Source organism: Pleurodeles waltl, chromosome 4_1 (genome assembly GCF_031143425.1).
Source record: "Pleurodeles waltl isolate 20211129_DDA chromosome 4_1, aPleWal1.hap1.20221129, whole genome shotgun sequence".
Lineage (NCBI taxonomy): Eukaryota > Metazoa > Chordata > Amphibia > Caudata > Salamandridae > Pleurodeles > Pleurodeles waltl.
Genome location: NC_090442.1, coordinates 774,650,417 through 774,675,906, shown reverse-complemented (window position 1 = coordinate 774,675,906; position 25,490 = coordinate 774,650,417). Strand labels below are relative to the sequence as shown.

The 25,490-nt window shown below is 41.2% G+C and overlaps 1 protein-coding gene across 3 annotated transcripts in view; it reads left to right on the top strand.

The window, feature by feature from the left end:
* The window catches only part of TYMP (thymidine phosphorylase), a 159,142-nt gene that overhangs the window by 36,686 nt on the left and 96,966 nt on the right, over positions 1-25,490 (top strand). For all 3 annotated transcript variants that reach the window (XM_069229455.1, XM_069229456.1, XM_069229457.1), the window contains exon 4: positions 12,111-12,239. In XM_069229455.1, coding sequence (XP_069085556.1) covers positions 12,122-12,239 — 118 coding nt within the window. In that variant the 5' untranslated portion in view covers positions 12,111-12,121. The remainder of the gene's footprint in view (positions 1-12,110; positions 12,240-25,490) is intronic.

Below are 25,490 nucleotides of genomic sequence, written 5' to 3'. Positions count from 1 at the left end.
CTGTTGGTCCGGGTGCCCAGGTTTTATGGCTGTCGCTGGGGAATGCTTATATGTGCTTTCCCCAGCCTTCAGTGAAATGGAGTTTGAATTAAAAGGCACCAAAAAAGAGTTTTTAGAAAATAGAAATGCCTACTTCTTAGAAGTGGCATTTCTAGAGCATTACTAACAAACACGCCTGTATCATGGGAAGGGGTTTGCCCTTGTGAATCCAATGATAGTAAACACCGGGAGGCTGCTCCAATGCAATCCACTGTTGCAGTTCAGGATAACCAATGGGCAGAGCAGCTCTCATGTGTAGTGAAAACACACATGAGTATTCTTTCACTACATGAGCACATGTGTCCTGGTGCGCGCACAAGTTTGCAGGAGCAGGTGGACAAAGGTTAAAGGGCACCACATGGGTGCTAGTGCACCCATTCAGGCCTGCTGTGACAGACCAAGTACATAGGGCCTCACCAGTGTGCATATGTGCACATACTGGTCAGCGCCACTTTCCTGGCATAGGTAGGAATGCACACATGCTTTCACACTGTATTCATAGTGGGAAAGCACCTAGGGCCCCAAAGCCACTCAAAGAGAATCATCAAAACCATGTAGAAAATGCAAAAGGTTTGGGGAAACACTACCTCAGCGTGTCATGTCTATCACACCCTCTCTTCCATTAACAAAAAAAAGTAGCTTAGCCAGTAAGTATCAGAAAATGCCTCTTTTTGCAAGATCACCCCCAGTTTTGTTAACTAATACTGCTGGTTTTTAGACCCTGTACACTGGGACTGTACTAACCAGGCCCCAGGCCCTGTGCCCTGACACCTAAAAACGTGCCAAAATCCTAATCAGCACATTTAATTTACCTATAACTCCCAAGTAAATGGTACCCAGTATACACAGAGCCTTTAAGTTAAGTGTCTCTACAGGACTGCAGCATCTATGGTGCCACTACTAAGGTGATACTGCAGAGCATGTTTTCAGACCTGCCTCAGCAATCTGAGTGTGCAGTTTTAAACATGTATACTTGACATTCAAAATAATGCTTTTGTCAGGTTTAAACATTCCTTTTTAATAGTTATAGGTAATTTAGATGGGAGGCCCTGAATGCCCATTGGGCAGAGGGCAGGATGATGATACTGTTTGTTAAAATCAATAATATTTGGTTATTAAAACAAAGTAGGACATGTGAACTGAAAAATCTTCAAAGTCATTTGTTCACCGTGGCAGGGATGGCTCTCCCACAGAAAAACACTGGGTTACATTATAAAACCTTATAATGCATACCTTCAGTTTGGGAATAGGTAGAACCTTGATTCAAGGACTCAAATTAATAGTAACTTAAAATCCAATTGAATGGTCAAGTCAGACTTTAAGTTACTATTTTGAAAATGTCACTTTAAAAAAGTTGCCATGTTCCTGTCTAAAACCTCTGCAGCTTTTACAGAGTTAATCCCCAACTGTCATGTGCCAGCTTTCTAGGAGTTGTGACTGGCTTGAAGGAAAGGGAACAAAAAGGCCTTGGCTGGAAAGAGGTGTGACTTTCTTCTTACAGGATGACATAGGGGTGTGCCCACCAAATACATAAGCTTCAAACAGGCATTCCCTGTCACAGGCAGATGTTACTCTGACTTATTACTGCCCCTGCCATTTTTCAAGTAGTTTGAGTGGCATCAGTCCCAGTGGGGTAAAAATCTGTTCCACAACTCGTTTGCAAGGGGAGTGTCTGATTTCCTAAGACACAACTCAGGGGTGTGCTGAGAACTCCGCACATCGGGAAGAAAGATTCTGTCATATTAGCTTTAGGGAGAGAGGGGCATTGTGGGAAAGCGCTGCGAAAGTGGGTAGGGACAACCCTGGGAACTTTTACCCCATTGGTTAGGGAGTGGTCAGGACATTCCCCCACCCACAGACTGGCACTGAGAATAAAAGTGGCACACTGAATACCCTCTTCAGAACACCTGTGAAAAACAGAATAATTATAGCACCTGCTGTAGAACCTGTGGAGAGAAACCACAAAGGCAAGACCTCCCCCCACTTATACCCAGGACAAAGGAGTAGAATCCAAGGACTAATTTGCAAGCCTCCTGTTCAGATCCAGGAACACAAAAGCTGCAGGAAGCTCTAATCTCTCCTGAGCTTGGCCGACCAGTTCCAACTGGTCTTCACCTGGGCCATGCTAGCCACTGAGAGATTGAGTCCCAGTTCCCCAAAAGATCCTGGACTCTTGGCTGGTGTTGGGGTATGCTCTTCAAAGTTGCAAGAGTAGGCACTTAAAAAAACGTTTTCCAAACTTTCTGCAAAAAGATTCAGAAGCTACTGAATCTACAGGTCAGACTCAACTTGCTGTTTTGCCCCACTGAAAAGATCCTGCCTTCTAAAACGTTTCCAAATCTGAACATAGAGAACATCACTGGGATCAACACTGACACCTTTATGGCCCCAGACTTCGCCCTTTTGGAGTTTCCCTGTGGTCAATATCAAAAGTGCCCATCTTACTCCCGGAGCTGAGGCACCCACTGGGGTCCTGCTCTGAACCTGTCCATTGACAGGGATGTTTCTTTAGAAAAGCAAGTAAGACAGAAGTTAAACTTTTCACCAGGACGAACCTGGTCCCTGTATCTGAGCAGCGCTCCATTGTGTTTGGCCATAGCCTTTTTGACTTTGACCTGGTCTACCATGACGAGATACCTGTGATTGGTACTTTGTGCATTTTGGCACTAGAAAACTCTACAACGTTGAAAAATCAGATCTCTGATGCCTTATATTAGATTTTTGTCACTTTGGTGTCTGTTACAGTGGAATTTTTATTGTGTTGTGTTTTCTAATTTGTAACTGCTCGGGTACCAATAAATGCTTTACACATACGTCCTAAGTTAAGCCAGTCTGCTGTGTGCTACAGCCACCAAGGGTTGAGTGCAGATTTAAATTATTGAGACCTAGCTGGACCTAGGGAGAAAATTATGCCATTATAAGTTGTAGGGGACTACCATCTACAACTAATAATTCACTTTCTCACATTAGTGTTCAGCGGTGGGATCCGGGGGCCTGATGTACAAAGCACTTTTCCAGTCACATATGTCCCATTGGTGAAATGTGAGTGAAAATATTTTTTAAGATTGGGTACTGGGTCCTCGGACCACTGCCTACTCTTAAAAAATGAAACAAAAACTTTTCAGTTTTCATTTTGAAATACATCCCATTTTCCTTTAAGAAAAATGGGCTGCATTAAAAAATTGCTTTATTTAAAAAGTGTTCACAGATACGGTGGTCTGCTGACCCCAGCAGGCCACCATCCTTGTGGTTTTGGCCAGTCCCAATGGGTCGTAAATTGCGACCTACTTCATGAAATAGATGAGGCAGGTCAATTTGTGACCCACTGGGACTGGCCAGTCAAATACACTGTTGTACATCACTGTTAGGGATTTCCTAATCGCAAATCACTAAACTTTGCTATTAGGCAATCGCAAACCCACGATTTCGTACATCTGCCCACAGGAATTGTGTTTAGCAATACCGCTCTACTAATAAGCTAGAAAACTAGGAATCCCTAAATGCAAAAAATGTTTTTATCTTTAATTGGATGGTTTTGATTTTTCTAAGTTTTTTGCCTGATTCCAATTTTCGGACCTTTTCAAAGTCCGAAAATTGGAATAAGACAAATCTAAAGGGAACATGAAGTTTACTGTGGCTATCCCGTCCACCCTCAAATTGGCAGAACGGAAGGTCCTTTGCACAGAAAGGTAATCGAAATTGCATCATCGTGCAAAGTAGGCCCTCAGGGCTTGGGAAGAAGCTCAGCTAGCCAGGATTACCTCAGAGGACGAGGCAAGTCCAGAACAACAGGTGATAGAAGAAAATGGGGACAACTGGTCCCCAAACAAATTTCTAATTTGTGATCACCAGGGTTAGCAGTATGGATGGTTTTCTCAGCATAAGCTCATCTGAGCTCATCTCTGCCAGCTGGATGCCAGTGAAAGGCAGTCAGACACAGAGCTAGAAGCCAAGCTAGCAGAAATAGCCCTGTGGGAAAAGAAATTATAATTGAAAGAAAAGAAACATGTTTAGAAGAGAAGAAGGCCATCCTGGGGTTGGTTCCCATGGATAATTGTGGCAGCAGTGAAGAGGCATCTGCCGGGGAGTCACACAACCCTAATCTGCCTATGGGAATGGTGCCTAGCTTGGTGGGGTGAAATAGACAACTGGTTTGCCTCTTTTGCGAGGGCTTGCAGAATGTGCAAGGTTAGCTCACAACACTGGGGTTCCCTATAGTGAGAGTTAGTGCCTATAGTAGGTCAGGATAGGCTCCTGTCTTTTAGAGGAGGTGTTAGGTGAACCCTTTCGACACATGAAAATTGCCTTAGTGTAAAGGTTTGGGCATAGTTACAAAGAAGCTGAGGGAAGTAGTAGGTGCCCTTGGCACTGCTCACCAGCTCAGTCCTCGGATGGAACTGGGAGGGGTTTGGTAATCCCTCAAAGGTGCATCAGAAAATTGTGTGACATCACATGTATATTAACGAGGTGACCCGGAGGTAAGCGCTGGGCCATGTCATTTGGAACTCTGCCAGCGCCCAATCCTAACTGGGAATCAATTGTCTTTACACCACCCTCCAGGACCAGGTGGAGTGAGTCTCCTACTAGGGAGTGGGGCAAAAAAGCCTTTTTAAGAGCGTCCTTTCATGAGGTATATGTACGTTAAAATTCTAGTCAAGGGGTTGAACAGCTCCCTTTCTCTGGTGTCAAAATGCTAATTGAGCACAGGGCAGAATGATTAGCTCTGCCGGCAGCTGCTTTTAAAATGAAAACAAAATAATGTTCTCCAAAAATAATGCTCTAAAAGAGGACAGTCTTGTATTTAGACAAGTGGCCAAAGGAGAAATCCAATGTAACCAATGTTTTAAGTTTACATGGCCATAAATAAGAAAATGCAAGCCTTCTACCACTAAAATCTCACTTCTTATAGAGATACTCATACCCCTTTAGGCCCCTATTATGTGTGAACGTAAACACAGCTACCTTGATCTGACTTGCTGGCACGTTCCATTTATTAGGGTTGTTTAATATTTTGTGACATTCCGTTCCCCAAATTGACTACCATCAACTTGGACTGACCATAATCCTGTTAGTGAACTTTCTGGTGAAACACAATTATGGTTGAGGAGATTATAGCAGTACTGGTAGCTATTACCATAATCTTTACAGCTAATGAATTCTGCAAAAGCTATGGAAGAGAAGAAGCAGAAATGGCCTGTGGTAACGGTATTATCACATTCATTTCCACATATTTTACCATGACCTACTAATTATTAGGTAGTATGATGGTAATTACAGGGAGGCTTAAGGTCATAAACAGAAATAATATTAACAGGCTTACGAAGTCACTTGTCACAGTGCTTAACAATATCTTAGTGTTAGAAATGTGGTCTTTGATTGGCAGTAAGGTTACCTCCTGTCCAAGCAAGGACCCTCACTCTATTCAGGGTAAAGGAGAATCACACTCAGTTACCCCCCGCTCAACCCCTTGGTAGCTTGGCACGAACAGGCAGGCTTAACTTCAGAGATAATGTGTTAAGTATGTGTACAAACACACACAGTAATACAGTGAACCACTACAAAATGACACAATATAGGTTTAGAAAAATAGTTATTATTTTATCTAAATAAACAAGACCAAACACAACAAAAATCCACAATACACAGTTAAAAATATGAACTTAGCACTTAAAAGCACAAAATTAGTGCCTAGAGGCACAAATTCTGCAAGTTTGTATTAAGCGACGTTGTGACGGAGTTGTTTCATACAATGCGACACCAATGGTGCTGTTTTACAGAGTCGTTCGACCCCCAGGTACAATATCTTAGCAAACAAGTAGAAAACAGGCCAGTGCACGAAGTCTGGGAGCGAGGCATCGCTGGATGTGATGCAGCGTTGGTTCCGGTGCTAATGGGCAGAAGGGTAGAGGCGTCACAAAGTGACATTCGGTTCCGTACTGCAGAGCGGTGAGGTGAAGCGGCGTCGGTTGCGAAGTTGGTTCTTTGGTTCCAGTAGGTATGAAGTCCAATGAAGTCACAATGCTGCGGGGCAACCTCACGGGGTCGCAATGACGTCCCAGGGCCGCAGGCGCTGCGATGGCATCGGATGTCACGGACGTCAGACTTACAACACTCGGCAGTCAGTGAAGTCGGGCAGGATCAGCAGCTGCAGCGACACAAAGCCTACAGGGTTGTCTGGGTTGTAGCACTTCTGCATGGTCCACGGCTTTGAGGCCGGTGGCGTTGCAGTTCGGGGCTGTGGCATCCTTTACGAAGTTGCACAGCATCGTCCGGCATTATTAGGTTTTTCTCCAGAATTTCACTTCCATGGGCCCAGGAACTGGAATGGCACCCTCTGGCAAGCTAGAGTCCACAGCAGGCAGACTCAGAACTGGGTGGTGAAGCCTTTGCTGTCCCCGAGGCTTCAAAACAGGAGGCAAGCTTTCCTTCAAGCCCTTGGAGATACCTCTTAAGCAGGAAGGCAAAACAAAGTCCAGTCTCTGTCCCCTTGCACAGGCAGAAGCAGCAACTGAAGGATAGCCCAACACAGTACAGTCACAGGCCAGGGCAGCACTTCTCCTCAGCTCTTTAGCTGTACTCCAGGCAGAGGTTCCTCTTGAATCCTTGAAGTAATTGAAGTAATCTAATCTTCAGGGGTATACTTATACCCCTTTCTGCCTTTGAAGTAGGCATACTTCAAAAGAAAGTGTCAGGAATAAGGCCAAGCGTGGTCCAGGTCCCGCCCGAAACTCTGCTGCGCGGCTCTGCGGCGCTTTCTGCGCACCACTTGTCATCCCCTCTTGCTCCAAAGGTCGTCTGCCCTGTGGCAAAGCTCATAGAGCTGCAGATTCAGGACATTGGTGGACCAGATGCACTTATCAGTGCTATTCCATGAAGGGACTACAATTCCCATGTTTTTCGAGGCAGCAGCCATCTTGGTGGGTTGCAGGCCTATAAACCCCAGCCGCACCCAAGCACGTTGCTCAGTATTTTGAAGACTTCGATGCAGTCAGACCTCGTGGGGGATTCTCTGAAGAAGAGCAGAGTTCCTGCATGGCAGAGTGGCATCCAATCGAAGTATCCTTGTTTCCATGGTGAATTCAAAAACGAGTAGGTCATACTCGTAGCGGTAAGGCCTTGATGACTTAAATTTTGGAGAAAGTAATTACTTCCAGAAGTAAAGCGCCCCTTAGCACAACGAGCAAAGTGTTTTTAGTTTCCAGAGTACAGCGGCCTTGGTGCGACGATCAAAGGCGTTTCAGAGCACAGGTGTGAAGCGCTCTTTGCACGATAATTCAAGTGCTTCAGTTCACATATGTAAAACGCTCTAGGTACGGCAATTCAAGCGCTTCAGTCCACAGGTGTGAAGTGCTCTTGGCACGACAATTTAAACGTTTCAGTCCACAGGTGTAAAGCGCTCTTGGCATGGCAATTCAAGCGCTTCAGTCCACAGGTGTAAAGCGCTCTTGGCACGGCAATTCAAGCGCTTCAGTCCACAGGTGTAAAGCGCTCTTGGCACGGCAATTCAAGCGTTTCAGTCCACAGATGTAAAGCGATCTTGGCACAGCAATTCAAGCGCTTCAGTCCACAGATGTAAAGCGATCTTGGCCCGGCAATCAAAGCGCTTCAATCCACAGGAGTAAAAGGCTCTTGGCACAACAATCAAAGTGATTCAGGCCACATGAGTAAAGCGCCCCCTTAGCATAACGAGCGTAGCGCTTCAGGCAAGACAAGTAAAAGCGCTTCCTGGTATTATAAGTAAAGCACTTCAAGTTCAATAAGTAAAAATATTTTGGCCTTTATAGTTGTGAATGTGAAAGTATTTTTGGAGATAAGCAAATCATAGTTTTGATTGTTTTTTGGAAAGCATAATATGTGAAAAGCATATTTAATTCTTTGAGATTTTCTAGGTCATGATGAAAGGTTTATGTTATGAATGCATAGATGTTACAGGATTGATATTCTGAGTATGATCATAGTCCAAAGCTCTTGCCATCTCTTGGTTCTGAGGTCGTAGTTTATTCTTGTTCCATGATGATCATATTCCAAAGCTCTTGCCATCTTTTGGTTCTGAAGTCATAGTTTATTCTTGTTCCATGATTCACAGAAGGGGTTTTGCCCTCATTTCAAAAGGGGTCTCCATCAGATATCAGAGACGCATTTAGTCAAGGGTCTACAGGTGTAAAGCGCTCTTGGCACGGCAATTCAAGAGCTTCAGTCCACAGATGTAAAGCGCTCTCGGCATGGCAATTCAAACGCTTCAGTCCACAGGTGTAAAGCGCTCTTGGCACGGCAATTCTAGCGCTTCAGTCCACAGGTGTAAAGTGCTCCTGGCACGGCAATTCAAGCGCTTCAGTCCACAGATGTAAAACGCTCTTGGCACGGCAATTCAAGCGCTTCAGTCCACATATGTAAAGCGCTGTTGGCACTGCAATTCAAGCGCTTCAGTCCACAGATGTAAAGCGCTGTTGGCACGGCAATCAAAGCGCTTCAATCCACAGGAGTAAAAGGCTCTTGACACAACAATCAAAGTGATTCAGGCCACATGAGTAAAGCGCCCCCTTAGCATAACGAGTGTAGCGATTCAGGCAAGACAGGTAAAAGAGCTTCCTGGTATTATAAGTAAAGCGCTTCAAGTTCAATGAGTAAAAACATTTTGGCCTTTATAGTTGTGAATGTGAAAGTATTTTTGGAGATAAGCAAATCATAGTTTTCATTGTTTTTTGGAAAGCACAATATGTGAAAAGCATATTTAATTCTTTGAGATTTTCTAGGTCATGATGAAAGGTTTATGTTATGAATGGAGAGATGTTACAGGATTGATATTCTGAGTATGATCATAGTCCAAAGCTCTTGCCATCTCTTGGTTTTGAGGTCGTAGTTTATTCTTGTTCCATGATGATCATAGTCCAAAGCTCTTGCCATCTTTTGGTTCTGAAGTCGTAGTTTATTCTTGTTCCATGATTCAAAGAAGGGGTTTTGCCCTCATTTCAAAAGGGGTCTCCATCAGATATCAGAGACGCATTTAGTCAAGGGTCTACAGGTGTAAAGCGCTCTTGGCACGGCAATTCAAGAGCTTCAGTCCACAGATGTAAAGCGCTCTCGGCACGGCAATTCAAGCGCTTCAGTCCACAGGTGTAAAGCGCTCTTGGCACGGCAATTCTAGCTCTTCAGTCCACAGGTGTAAAGCGCTCTTGGCACGGCAATTCAAGCGCTTCAGTCCACATATGTAAAGCGCTGTTGGCACGGCAATTCAAGCGCTTCAGTCCACAGATGTAAAGCGCTCTTGGCACGGCAATCAAAGCGCTTCAATCCACAGGAGTAAAAGGCTCTTGACACAACAATCAAAGTGATTCAGGCCACATGAGTAAAGCGCCCCCTTAGCATAACGAGCGTAGCGCTTCAGGCAAGACAGGTAAAAGAGCTTCCTGGTATTATAAGTAAAGCGCTTCAAGTTCAATGAATAAAAACATTTTGGCCTTTATAGTTGTGAATGTGAAAGTATTTTTGGAGATAAGCAAATCATAGTTTTCATTGTTTTTTGGAAAGCACAATATGTGAAAAGCATATTTAATTCTTTGAGATTTTCTAGGTCATGATGAAAGGTTTATGTTATGAATGGATAGATGTTACAGGATTGATATTCTAGTATGATCATAGTCCAAAGCTCTTGCCATCTCTTGGTTCTGAGGTCGTAGTTTATTCTTGTTCCATGATGATCATAGTCCAAAGCTCTTGCCATCTTTTGCTTCTGAAGTCGTAGTTTATTCTTGTTCCATGATTCAAAGAAGGGGTTTTGCCCTCATTTCAAAAGGGGTCTCCATCAGATATCAGAGACGCATTTAGTCAAGGGTCTACAGGTGTAAAGCGCTCTTGGCACGGCAATTCAAGAGCTTCAGTCCACAGATTTAAAGCGCTCTCGGCACGGCAATTCTAGCGTTTCAGTCCCCAGGTGTAAAGCGCTCTTGGCACGGCAATTCTAGCGCTTCAGTCCACAGGTGTAAAGCGCTCTTAGAACGGCAATTCAATCGCTTCAGTCCACATATGTAAAGCGCTGTTGGCACGGCAATTCAAGCGCTTCAGTCCACAGATGTAAAGCGCTGTTGGCACGGCAATCAAAGCGCTTCAATCCACAGGAGTAAAAGGCTCTTGACACAACAATCAAAGTGATTCAGGCCACATGAGTAAAGCGCCCCCTTAGCATAACGAGCGTAGCTCTTCAGGCAAGACAGGTAAAAGAGCTTCCTGGTATTATAAGTAAAGCGCTTCAAGTTCAATGAGTAAAAACATTTTGGCCTTTATAGTTGTGAATGTGAAAGTATTTTTGGAGATAAGCAAATCATAGTTTTCATTGTTTTTTGGAAAGCACAATATGTGAAAAGCATATTTAATTCTTTGAGATTTTCTAGGTCATGATGAAAGGTTTATGTTATGAATGGATAGATGTTACAGGATTGATATTCTGAGTATGATCATAGTCCAAAGCTCTTGCCATCTCTTGGTTCTGAGGTCGTAGTTTATTCTTGTTCCATGATGATCATAGTCCAAAGCTCTTGCCATCTTTTGGTTCTGAAGTCGTAGTTTATTCTTGTTCCATGATTCAAAGAAGGGGTTTTGCCCTCATTTCAAATGGGGTCTCCATCAGATATCGGAGACGCATTTAGTCAAGAGTCTATTGATGAGTTATATTTCTATAAATGAGTAAATGCATATTTGTTTTAACCTTTTTTTTTCAGATCTCTCTCCCTGCTGTTCCCTACCCTAATTCCCTTTCCCCCCGACTGGCTTCATCATAACTCTGTGCTATAATAGCTTTCTGAGTTGGTGACGCCGGAAGGTGGGCCTCTTGTTCAGCAACTTGCAGATCCCGAGGAAAGGACAATGTGACAGAAAGTCTCTGTTGTTCACAAAATCCCGCCTTGCCCAGGCCAGGCCCCAGACACACACCAGGGGGTTGGAGACTGCATTGTGAGAGGGCAGGCACTGCCCACTGAGGTGTAAGTGACCACTCTAGCACAGATGGCTCATCAGGATATGCAGGCTGCACCCCAGCTCCCTTTGTGTCACCGTCTAGAGGGGATTCACAAACAGCCCAACTGTCAAACTGACCCAGACAGGGAATCCACAAGCAGGCAGAGTCACGGAATGGTTTAAGCAAGAAAATGCCTATTTTCTAAAAGTGGCATTTTCAAACTAACAATCTAAAAACCAACTTCACTAAAAGATGTATTTTTAAATTGTGAGTTTGGAGACCCCAAACTCCACAATTCTATCTGCTCTCAAAGGGAATCTATGCTTTAATCATATTTAAAGGCAGCCCCCATGTTATCCAATGAAAGAGATAGGAGTATTTCACTGTTAGGACATGTACCACACATTAGTGCATGTCCCACCTTTAACATACACTGCACCCTGCCCATGGGTCTACCTCTGGCTTACCCTAGGGGCGCCTTACATGTATGGAAAGGGAAGGTTTAGGCCTGGCATGTGGGTACACTTGTCAAGTCGAATTGGCAGTTTAAAACTGCACACACGGACACTGCTATGGCAGCCATGGTTACAGGGCTACTAATGTGGGTGGCACAACCAGTGCTGCAGACACACTAGCAGCATTTGATTTACAGGTCCTGGCCACCTCTAGTGCGCTTTACTAGGGACTTACTTGTAAATCAAATATGCCAATCATGGATAAGCCAATTACACATACATTTTACATAGGAACACTTGTACATTTGCAGTGGTAAAGTGCTCAGAGTATCAAACAGACAGTAAAAACAGAGTCCAACACACATTAGCAACCTGGGAAGCAGAGGAAAAAAGTTGAGGGAGACCACGCCAAGGATGCCAAGTCTAACACTTAGGTTTTGGAAAAAAGATACTAAAGTTACATAAACAGAAAGAGGTGTAATTCTATGAACTGGTCACAGGTCTCCATTTACCAATATATTTGCTTCTACCAAAATGCAGTATCGGGCTGCTTAACAAATTATTGCATATGGAAAAGAGGGTGTATATGGGTTGTGAAATGGTCCTGTAAAACAATTATTCTGTGAACAGTAGTAACAATATGTAATTTCATATTTTGAATGCAGCACAGGAGAACATGCCCAGCATACCAGAGCTAATTCAGAAAAAGCGAGATGGAGGAAAATTGCAGAAAGATGAGATCCACTATTTCACCAAAGCATTGAGGAATGGTGAGGTGCAAGATTGTCAAATTGGTGAGTTCGATATATGATGCAGCTCTTGTAACTGTCCATTTACATATTCTATCATGTATTTAAATGCATTGCATAGTGAGGGTCACCCCTGTGTAGTTACATTTGGGTTAGAGATTTCAGAGGAACAGCATTGTTTGTTTTAATAATAACTTTGGAGCCATTTGTCGAATCTGCATAAAACTTTATTTAAAAAAAGTTAATTAACTTAAGTTCGTTCATCAGAGGTTTTGCCTGGTCCATCAACTTGGGGTCAAGAGAAATGGAGGTGGAAGGGGTGGGAGGAGTGTTGTAATTTGGACTCTTGCTCTGGGCAAGACTGCTGGTTAAAGGATGACAGTACTTTTGTTTGTAGGCGGCTATGCCTATCCTACAACAAATCACAACTGTTGTCCCAGCCTTACTGGCTCACTAGCAGCACCTCACCAGAAACACAATAGTAAAAGGTGATTTGTGGCAGCCTTTACGCATGGACTCGAGAATAAGACATCTCAGGGAGTGTCGTGGTTAAACGGTGATTACCCGTTTCTCACAGATATATTATGTCTCATACAAACACAGGTAATGACAAAGATGCAGTAAAGTTTCAAACGTTTTTATTTAACATAACTGCAATTTGCGATAAGTTGCATGGGCTGCAATGATAAGGATAATGAATAATGCAAGGAACAGAATTGTGAAGACGAGAGTCATTATTACAAAGACCCCCACCGTCATGCAATGCATAAGAAAGATATACGAGATGTAATATGCCCTGATACCCTAATGTGATAGGCCTAACCTCCTACCTAAAGGAGAGCTGGGTTTGCTAAACCTAATCTGCCAATGCCATGTCCATGAGAGGAGCCCACAACCCTCGTTACCTTGGAATGAGGTCTCTATCTCAGACTCCGCAGGGACACGAAGACTGGGTCAGCGTCAAGACGACGTGCAGCATCGATATCAGCAATGGTGGCGATGCCCTCCGGCTGGAATCAATCTGATTATCTGTCTAAAGTGTGATGTATTTGTACAGATCTACAAGGACCCCTGACGTAGGTGTGTTCCCAAACAAAAGATAGCAGACATGCTTGGGACGGCAATTAATATAAACAATCCCTCGAAAGTATAGTGAGGGAAAATCCCTAAGTGTGAACATCTACTGTTTGTTTGTCTTTGTTACTTGATCTTGACACCTTAGCGTGGTGACACTGATAATGCAAAGCATAACAAGTGGCCTATCTATAAACAAGGCAGCCATCTTAGAAGAATTAAATAATTAAATGGGCTAAGACAGAGAAAGCTAAGTACGTTAAAAGTCACTAGGTGACGGGGGCACGAGTCTGCAAGCCAGAGGCTGTTATCCCATTAAAACGAACTAGGATTCACTACCGGAGGGGTAGTTCCCAAAAGTGCAATTTCCCATACTAATACCCAGAGGGAGCTTTGCTGTCTGAAAAAGAAAGAACGTCTGAGTGGAAATTTGGCAAAAAGTTACAGCTGTACTCAGAAAGCATGTTTTTCTTGATTTGGGGTAACTATATTCAGCCTATTTATATGAGAGCCTTTGGTGTCCAGAAATGCTTTGATTGGCCAATTTACAGGGGACTAGTCAATCCTGATTGGCTGGCAACAACATGAACAGAACTCGGGACATGGTCCTGCATCCCCAAAAACAATTTTTACAAAATGAGTACATCCTGGCATGCGGGGGTGGTCCCTATCGACAAAATTTTGTGGCAGCCATTACAAGGCTCTGGGTCAATGCCTCCATTGAAATGCTTTTTAGTGAAGGCCACGTTTTGTGTGTCATAAAAGGAGCACATACTACAGATTTTCAACACTATATAAATCGTTTGTAGGTGGTCTTAAACTCATTTTCGGAATCATAGTAAATTTGCTGCTGATTTTACCTTCTGAAAAATGCTGACCCTCTGTTGGGATTTTCTGAGCCATGCTTGAGAGAAAACCTAGAGGTTATGTAATGTGTTCCAGAAGTTAAAACAAAAGTAAATTTCCTATAACTTCACACTATCTTCCTCGGCCATGTGACAATAATCTGATATTTTGAGTAAAACAAGTACTTTCAACAGCAGCAACAGTCTCCTCATGGATTTCGCAGTGTTCTACTGCAGCCTCACTATAGTATTCTAGTGAACAACTAGGGCACTAACATTCTTTATTTATGACAGAAGTGTGGTACACCTGAACAGCTTCTGGAACGAGTTATAGTTTCTTCTGATAAGTATACCTATACGTATAACTATAGCAGCTGAATTTCTATGGTTTTGTATGGGTAAAACATCAACCTAATTATAACGTACCTGTAACCTTTGTTTTTTCAGTGAATTTCTATGTTTTGTTAACGCACACATTAATATTTGTGTCAGGTTGCGGCAAGCCAAAGAGGGCATTGCTTTTCCCCAGGATCCTTGAATCCACGGACCGTACGGAAAGAAAAGGCAGTTTTTTGCCCATATGGGGCAACTACGGGACCCCTCCATGTGTCCTATGGGGTCAGGATACCTGTATTTGTTGTAGTGTTTTTACACTGTTTTTTTCCAACCCCCTCAGGTAATGGAGAAACAAAATGGTGGCCGCAACTTTTCTGTCAGGTTGCGTCCAACCCATCAGGGCCCACAGAGGATCCAAGGAGGGTCGGTGTCACTACATATACAAATATGTTTTTCATTTATTAACTAGAAAATTACTGAATGGATTTACACCAAATAACAAAAAGGCCTCTTTCTGGACCAAGATCTACCTTTCTGCCAGATTTGGTGTCATTCTGTCCAGTGGTTTCGGCGTTATCAGCTGAAGTGATCACCGTTGTATTTTGGAAACTTTCGTGAAGATTCATCAAATGGCGCCAAGTTATTAGCAAAACAAAAAAATGCTTCTTTTACAGAAACTCTGTCCTAGCTATAACTACCTAGTGGCTATATATATATATATATTCCTCCATCAAAAATGCAAATGCTAAAATGTTGTTGTTAGATGTTGGAATGACACATGAGCTATGACACAATGACACATGAGCTAATGGTTAAAAAAAAAAAAGACAAATGCACCCGTTATAGCTTAGTGAACAAACTATAAGTTGTGCCTCCATCAGTCACTGCTTATGACTTCTAGTATTACATCACTCAAGACACGTTAAATGACATCACTCAAGACATCTCAGTCATAGGTTCAGGCCAGACCCTGCATCCAATCCGCATCAGGGCTTGGACTCAGAATCTACAATCAGGCAGGGCCCTGCAGCCAACCCACCGCATCAAACCCCGAATGCACACTATCTGCAGCTTTATGTTAGACTAGTTTAAAACAGGGCTTAGCCTGTAGCAAGGGTCTTCACCCTACCCTATACAGAAAGCCAACTCCCGGTATACACAGACTTTTGATATACACAGTGGAGGTTGTCTTCAAAGCTTGGTATCACAGTAGACCCTCGATTTAACATACAAAAGGGGTTGGGCAGTGAGCTTGCCTAGACCGAATCCTTTGCCCAACCTGCTTTATATGGCCAAGTGTAGCTACGCATTGCCTTGGTCATGCGCAGCTAGTTTTGGCTGCAGGACCTTGCTTGTGGCTATGCCCTGCATACTTCCCTCCATCATCAACAGTCTTCTGCTCAGCCTTCATCCCTTCATAGTAAACATTGACCTACCCCCATTGCACCCGTCCTTTGGGTGAATACAAGTAAAAAGGCAATGACATCAATCAAAGTCCTTCACTTATAATGAATATAACATATGTCGGATTTCTTTTGCATGTTTCAAAAGCTTACAAACAAGCTGTAAAGAATCCATCTATTGATTTAGTTTGTAGAACTTCTCATTCACAAAGCCTATAGCACACTGTATGAGTCATTGGTTGATCTTATAAGTAATTTCTACAATGTTGTTGTTTAAATACAATCGGTGATGTCATCACTGATGTAATTTGAATTTAAAGTGCGGTACTATGTGAAGTCATAAGCAGTGCATGTTGGAGGTGCAAGTTATATAGTTAATTCACTAAACATTTACTGGTGTATTTCACTGTTTTGGGGATTTTTTAAATATCTGCTTGTTTCTCATATATATATATATATATATATATATATATATATAGATATATATATATATCTATATATATATATATATATATATATATATATATATAGAGAGAGAGAGAGAGATATGTATATATATATATATATATACATATATATATATATATATATCACAACCTTCGAATGCTCGAAATGAACTCATATGGCTCAAGAGGGGTGGTGCAAAGACCGGCACGAGCAAGCCGGTAATTATAAATCCAACAAAAACAAAAAAGTATATATTGCACGCTCAGGATTCAGGGAAAGCGAGAAACAAGTTTAATCAAAACACAACTTGTTTTGGCTGACACAGCAGCCTTGGTCACGTGATATTCACCACCCAGTCACCATTATTAAATACTAACCAGTCATAGACATAGAAATAGGACAAACAGCAGATACCAGATAAAAGAAAGAAAGAAAACCTTAGAATCATAGCCTCAAAGAGAATTACATCTGAGTTGCAATGACTAGTCAAATCTATACCAATGCACAATCGTCATATAAATAAATAAATAAATAAATAAATAAATATATGTAAATATATAAACATATTAATATATAAATATATAAATACAGAGTTATACAACTGTGTAACCGTAAAAAAAGGAAATATGATGGGGTAAAATAAACAAGCAGAGACGGAAGGTAAAGATAAACCAAGTAATGGAAGTCCACCAGACTGATATGTCATAATAAAATATTGTTACTTATAAATCCGACAGTGAACTAAAGCCATACGATGTAAAAATTAATTAACAGCCTTAACCATACTGACTGCAATAGTAATACCCCTATACCACTTTTTATACAGTTGATTATAGTGGGACAGATCAGCAATATCAAACAAATTCATTTGGCATTTTCTTATCTCATAATCTGCACTGACAACACCCAATAGCGTGTAATGTAGAAAGAGCGGTGGCAGGTGGAAAGCAGCATTAATTCCATCCGACCCATTAAATCTGAAAAGACATATAAATACACTTAATAAATGACCATATATACCCAAATCTAAAAAACATAATTTTAAAACTGTACCAATTATAGAAAAATGAAATAAAAATGCATCTCCTATTGACACACTCTATTAGCACTCAAAACAGTTATTAGGTTCTTTTAAATACTTTTAGATCTTTAGAGTTCACTACGTACAGTCTTATCTAAAGCAATATGCCCAATTGTGATTAATTTTCAATTATCGTATAAGTGAGTATTCAATTCTTCCCCAATATTCAATCCTTTGGGTATCTTAGTCTCCAAATCTAAAATGTATTTTGACTCTTTTTTCCTCAGTGTTAGTTCCCTATTGCCCCCTCTATGGAATGGAGGGACATGTTCAATGCCAAAGTAAGCCAACTTGGTCCAATCGGAGTTGTGTTTTTCTTTAAAATGTCTTGCTACAGGATAATGATCATCAGCTGAAGTTATGGCTCGCATGTGTTCCATAATCCGTTTCTTAACATTATGTTTGGTACTACCAACGTACCATCTTTGGCAAGGGCACTCCAATATATAGATAACACACGGAGTACTACATGTTATAAATTGGTTAATTAACCTGTTTTTACCGGGTTTACATAGTGCATACTGTTTCCGCATAACACTATTCCGGCATGCTTTACAATGCCCACAGGGAAAGAAACCTTGTAAGCCATGTTGTTTAAGTTGTGACATAGTGGTAATATCATTAGATCTTAACATGTCCTGTAAGCTACGTCCTCTTCTGTACGTGATCTGAGGTCTATTTAGTATTGAATCACCAATAACAGAATCACTTTTTAGTATCTTCCAATTTTTTGCAATGATATTCCTAACTTGTTTCGGATCATCACTATAAGTCATAATAAGTCTGATGTCATCATTACTGTCCATCTTTTGTTTGGGAGTATTGTCAAATAATGTTGCAGACTCTATTGCAACCAGGAGTGTCTATCAAATTCTTGATGATTTAAATATTACGTATGATCTGTCTGTTCCCACTGGTTTCAAGCCGAGATCTACATTCTTTCCTATCATGAACCACGATAATATTGATACATTCCATGATTTGGTGGTAAAAGATTTGACACAATTTTGCCATAAAACATGGTTTAAGTCCAAATGTAACCATAATTTAACACAATCTCCCCAAAAAATTATTACATCTTTGGCTAGTGATGCAGACACAATTGTCTGCCCGGCTGACAAGGGCGGCAATATAGTACTTATGGAGAAACAGAAGTACATTGATGAAGTTATGTGTCAACTTAATAACACACAATTTTATAAGGTTACCACCAAAGAAACATACACCAATATTATTGTGGGGAATTGGTAGTACCAAACATAATATTAAGAAATGGATTATGGAACACATGCGAGCCATAACTTCAGCTGATGATCATTATCCTGTAGCAAGACATTTTAAAGAAAAACACAACTCCGATTGGACCAAGTTGGCTTACTTTGGCATTGAACATGTCCCTCCATTCCATAGAGGGGGCAATAGGGAACTAACACTGAGGAAAAAAGAGTCAAAATACATTTTAGATTTGGAGACTAAGATACTCAAAGGATTGAATATTGGGGAAGAATTGAATACTCACTTATACAATAATTGAAAATTAATCACAATTGGTTATATTGCTTTAGATAAGACTGCACGTGGTGAACTCTAAAGATCTAAAAGTATTTAAAAGAACCTAATAACTGTTTTGAGTGCTAATAGAGTGTGTCAATAGAAGATGCATTTTTATTTCATTTTTCTATAATTGGTACAGTTTTAAAATGATGCTTTTTTAGATTTGGGTATATATGGTCATTTATTAAGTGTATTTATATGTCTTTTCAGATTTAATGGGTTGGATGGAATTAATGCTGCTTTCCACCTGCCACCGCTCTTTCTACATTACACGCTATTGGGTGTTGTCATTGCAGATTATGAGATAAGAAAATGCCAAATGAATTTGTTTGATATTGCTGATCTGTCCCACTATAATCAACTGTATAAAAAGTGGTATTGGGGTATTACTATTGCAGTCAGTATGGTTAAGGTTGTTAATTAATTTTTACATCGTATGGCTTTAGTTCACCGTCGGATTTATAAGTAACAATATTTTATTATGACATATCAGTCTGGTGGACCTCCATTACTTGGTTTATCTTTACCTTCCATCTCTGCTTGTTTATTTTACCCCATCATATTTCCTTTTTTACGGTTACACGGTTGTATAACTATGTATTTATATATTTATATATTAATATGTTTATATATTTACATATATTTATTTATTTATATGACGATTGTGCATTGGTATAGATTTGACTAGTCATTGCAACTCAGATGTAATTCTCTTTGAGGCTATGATTCTAAGGTTTTCTTTCTTTCTTTTATCTGGTATCTGCTGTTTGTTCTATTTCTATGTCTATGACTGGTTAGTATTTAATAATGGTGACTGTGTGGTGAATATCACGTGACCAAGGCTGCTGTGTCAGCCGAAACGCGTTGTGTTTTGATTAAACTTGTTTCTCACTTTCCCTGAATCCTGAGCGTGCAATATATACTTTTTTGTTTTTGTTGGATAGCTATATATATATATATATATATATATATATATATATATATGGAGAGAGAGAGATGTGTATATATATATATATATATATATATAAAGATAGATAGATAGACAGACAGATAGATAGATAGATAGATAGATAGATAGATAGATAGATAGATAGATAGATAGAATATACACACATACCAGTGGCGGTTGCCAGTGGGTAGTTATTGTTAGGATTGTGATTGTGTTTCCTTAGGAAATGCATTATTTGCTTTGCTTATATTTTTGGCTCCGTTTGACAAATCTCAAAACTTTCCAAAGCATTACACTTCAGCTGCTTCCTGGAAAGTTTTGGAAGTGATCCATCAAACAGGATGTGAAAAAAAGGGAGGGGGGTCCCAAAACATGTTTTCCCCATTCATTTTTCTGTAGGAACTTTAGACATAGCTACATCCCAAACCACTCAAGAGCTTTTCACCAAATTTGGCAGAAAACTAGATATTGGTTCAGAAAATCCTTTTTGTTATTTGGCGTAAATCCGTTCAGTAGTTTGTGAGGAACTGATGCTAAAAAACTTTGTATATCTCATGCCATGTGGTCTCCCTCCTTGAGCTTCTTAATGCCCTGAGGATCCTGTCCCTGTGTCCAGCTCAAGAAGCCCACCTCTGGGACACAGTAGTTTTCCTGCCCATATGTCTCCTTCCGCCCGGTGGGAGCATTTTTAAAGCTCCTGCCAAGTGAGAACAGACATGGCTTATTTCCCTGCGTGCCTGCAGGCAGGGAAGGCATGTCTTCTCTCTCTCAGCAGGAGCCTTAAAAATGCTCCCTCTGGGTGGGAGCAGAATTCTGTTTCCTTGCCCGCACTCCTGCCATCAGGGAAACACAAAGTGCTCCCGCCTGGCAGGAACATGCAGACATAGCTGCTCCCGTTGAGCATGAGAAATGCCAGTTCTTGGAGTATGTGGGCAGCCAGCTGGGGCCACAGGGGTCCTGGGCATTCCTCACATATTCCTGGTGGGTGCTGTGGGTGGGTGATTACAGGGGCATGCACCTATAATTATGACAGGCCTCAGCAGGTCAAGTACGCTGGGCCACAATGGGCTTACAGAGGATTACAATGTATCTCCCTCCTTTTTATTATGATGGGGTCCCTAGGGCCTACTAAGGCTCAGTGGGGTGTGGATGATGCCCCCTCACCTTTTCTAAGGGGGTGGGGTCCCCGGCTCCTAATAATTCCAGGGGACCCAAAGGGACTTGGGAAGAGGTGCTTTGTAATGGGTTGGATGCTTACACCATCACTATGTGTAGTGTTGTGATCAATGATGTCATTTCAGATGTTGCAGTGATGTTATCAATGATGTTGTCGAATATGTCATGACTGATTTAATATGTGAAGTATTTAGCAGTGCATGATGTAGGTGTGAGTTTTAGTTACTTAAGGGCACATGTTATAGTTTAACTAAAACTCGTGAATTTCAGTGATTGTGACCTAGCTATAACGTCCCTTTAACCATTTTTATTTTCAGTAAATTTTTAAGGTTTTTTGTTATTAATGTTAAGTAGGATATTACTATAATCCCTAACTATAATGCCACTTTGACCTTTGTTTTTCAGTGTATTTTTTAACTGAAAGTAAAATGTCCATCTCCGTGCGGGATGTGGGCTTGCGCTCCCAATATCTGCCACACAACGGTTTTTGCCCATGCGTGATGGAAAGGGTTGGGCTAAGTTCATGGTCTGCAGCCAGGCCTTGTGTCCAACCCCCCCACCTCCACCAGTGGTGCCCACCCCTGCTGCATAGGCCAACATGGTGCATGGCTGACTATGCCATGTAACAATATAAAGGTGTCATTTTAAGTAAGCTTTATCAGAGTGTCAGAATACCAAAATGTAAAAAGTGGCAGGCCTGCCGGCTTTATCAAGCTGTCAGCACATCAATCTCAGGACCACTGAAATTCTGTTATTCTGTGGCTGCTGCATTTTTTTCATAAATATAGATTTGCTGCATTTGTCACACAATCCATCATCTACTGCATAATCTGCAGATTTTACCCCAAAAATGTCTCTGGGTCAGATGGATCAAAAGCTAGTAAAAACGTCACAACATGTGTTTACATGCAGTGAAAGGCAAATGGCAAAGGTTAAACGGGTCTTCTTTCAGTTGCTTATTTCTGTTTTTGGTTGTTAAACCGGTACTAATGAAGTGGCATCCTTGCCTAAACAGTATTATTATGTGTGTATATTACAAAATAATGAAGTAATACTACAAAAACATAATGCTGCATTATGCTACACAATTTGCCTTTTCTTGCCAGATATTTTAGTCAACCATGCCGCATAATTTGGTGGTAACCTGCTGCATAACTGCAGTGGCCCTGATCAACATACCTATTGGCTTTGTCAAAAAGTCGCCATTAATAACAATGATTGTCACAATTTTTTTTTTTTTAAGTATTACTTAAAAAAAATTAAAAATGGATTTGAATCTTTTATAGTTTTGAACCCTTTTCAGGCCACACAGTGCAGCCATGCAGCCAACCACAAGGCGCCCATGCACTCCAGAAGAGCTCCAACTATGGGTGCTTTGGGAAAATATGATAAGCTTTCCTGGGGTCAAGGATGCAATGACCCAGGAGACTTACTGTGTATTTGTTTTTTTAATGCTGCTTGAGGACAGCTATGCTACTGACTAGGTAAGGATGGGGATCCAATAATTCTATATAGCTATTTGCCCTTCTTTTCTACCACTATCTCTCTAGGGAGAAAGTGGACAGTATAGGGCAGACCCCTCATTTTTTGTATACTATCTCACCTCTCTCAGTACATCTCTTTTTTTTGTTTATGTATAAAGACATGGACTTCTGCATGTTAGGTAGGGGTAAACGTGGTGCTTCAGTTAAGCTCTTACACTTTTTCTCTATATATTTCAAGCTTCAGGCCATTACAGAAGACTAATTAACATCCTCCTGTAAAAGTAACATAAAGTACGTGTCCACCTAGATCCAGCAATTATGGATGAGCACCTAATCGTGCTGAATGTGGTCACAAAGTATATTAATCTCTTTATATTAGCAGTATGGATTACTTTCTGGTCTTTATAAACAATGCAGATGAGATGCTGCCCTTCTCCAAATGGTAATATTCTCTCAGGTCCACTAGACCAAATCCACATTAAAGGTCTGAGGAGGCCAGTAACAGGAGTAATGGCAAATATGTGCCCATGTCCTACCTGCCTTACCCTGTTCCACTGCCTTTTGAGGGCAACTGAAAGTGACACAACTATTCTTGATTTGATCAGTCCATCAATGGAAGGATCGAGTGCTTGGGGTAGACATCACCCATAATAGCACTGGAACCATTTTCAGCTGTGTCTACTTCACACAAGATTCATGTGCAAACTGTGACATTCTCAGATGAAGCTCACAGCATGTCATGCACACCCATCATCTCTGTTCTTGCAGTGTACCTTAGAGGAACATAACCAGTGGCCTTATTTTGAGACATCAATTGCATTATGCCACACAGGCAGGGAAACATTGGTGACCAAGAATTTATCCCCTGAGCTGGGCTGGCACAGACCATGGTGGCAGAAGTTACCTTGTTGGATAAACATCCGCTGCCAAGAGAATAATGTTTAAATATGTTGGCTACACATCTAGGTTTGGTCAGACTTACTCCGAGCCTTAGGAGTACGGTTCAAAGTATGGTATAGTTTGAATTTTCTTGCTACAACCTCCCGAAATAGTTTTTATCTGAAACCTATTTTTGACTCTTACACTATGTTTATTTATATGAAAAATTCAATGTCTGCATCACACATTTCTTCCCTAGATTGTCACATCTTCCCTCCAATCCCCTCCAATCCAAGGATGTTTAAATAATTGGGCCTCTCCTGAAAATAGTCGAATGTCAAATAATGCAGAAATTAGATCACTTGTCTCTGAAATAAATCTTTTTCCATCTGGAGATTAGCAGCTAAATATACTATTGGCTAGTTCTCACTGTGATGCAGTGTTTTCCCAGCATAAACAAAGTGACCTGGATTATTCTTTACACTGTATGATCTGGTCAGTTTGTTTTGTTCTGTCTGACTGGTTCATATAGTATAGTGAAAAAAAGGCTGATTGCAAGCATTGACAGATTTATTTACAATTTTGAAGAGCTTATGTGATGGATTGATCCTTGCAGGTTTTAAGGTGAGACCTTAAAGGAGTTGGATGATAAAAGTTCTTTGCACTGCCTCAAACCCTACACATGAGAACGTTGGTTTCTCTCACAATTCTTAGTATGTGGCCAATTCCTCCCTACTCCCACATCTTGCAGCATCCGCTTATCCCGTGTCCACCTTGTTTTGTATCTCTTTCACACTCGCAGCAGCTTAGCTTTAATTTACCTCTCTCCATTGAGGCATGCCCCGTTCCCACTCAGTTTACCAACATAAGGAAGAGTGCCCCTATAATGTTCATACCAGGGCTTTACACACTGAGCATAAATTATTTGGCAATGGAGTCAAGAGCATAACATAAGACCAGGAGATATCAGAGACGAGTTCTAGAATTCATATTTGAAAGAATGATATTCATTCCAACCCAACAGCATTTCTCTCATTCCTCTCCCAAGCCTTCAGGCATGTTTTTCGTTTCCACCCAATACAACAATAAGTCCTGACCTCCTGCTATCCCTCGATCACTTCTTGGCTTGTGTCCTTTTCAAATCCAACCCTTACATCGTGTCTCATGTGCTTCATATGTGTGCACTCTATTCACCTGTACTCCAAAACTGGGACTTCAATGGTGGTATTTCTTGACATTCGTCCTACTTAAATTTACCTTAACATAATTTCTATAATTTCCCTATCTTTTATCTCTGAACATACCAAAAAATGCTGTGGCAGAATATATAGAAATGCCTGGAACATTGAAGATTCAACTTAATACAGATGGTAGAAGAATGGTAGAAGAAAAACTGTTTTTATTTTTTGCTTAGACCCCTCCATCCTAGGCTTGGCTATTTCCTACAACCACAAATAGTTTATCAAATGTCTTGCCAATCACAATGTGTATCTTTGATCTTCTTGTCTACCTGGATACATTTTTTAAACTGGTATAATGGGACAACCCAAGGCATGGGCCTAGACACTGGTTGCGATAATCCATTCCCAATCATCAGCTCCCTGAATGGAGATCATGAAGACAAGTAGACTGGCAGACCACAAGGATTATAGTAGGGACGCATCTTGACTACCACTGGATGCACCACCAGTCTGACTCATCACCATTGTTATGTACTGGGGAGTGTGAAAAATCACCAGAGACAAAGTAAAAATCACCAGACAGCGACAAAGTAAACGTCTTCAAGTTGTACTGCCTGTCACTCTGCCAGGGACAACCTTAATCTGTAAGGGGAGCGTTGCGTAGCAGTTTGAGCTATTCTTACAACAAGCATTTCATCTTCCTGTCATTCCCTAAACACAGGCTTAATTTGAGCCAGCGGTTTCCAGTTCTTGGCAGTGGCACGTAATTGTTAATAGCAGCACTTATTATAGTCTGCCACATGGTGACACTACCTGTTTAACTTGCAGACGAGCACAATATCAGTTGTTTATTAATTGAATATACATAAAAATGACTTGTACCTGCA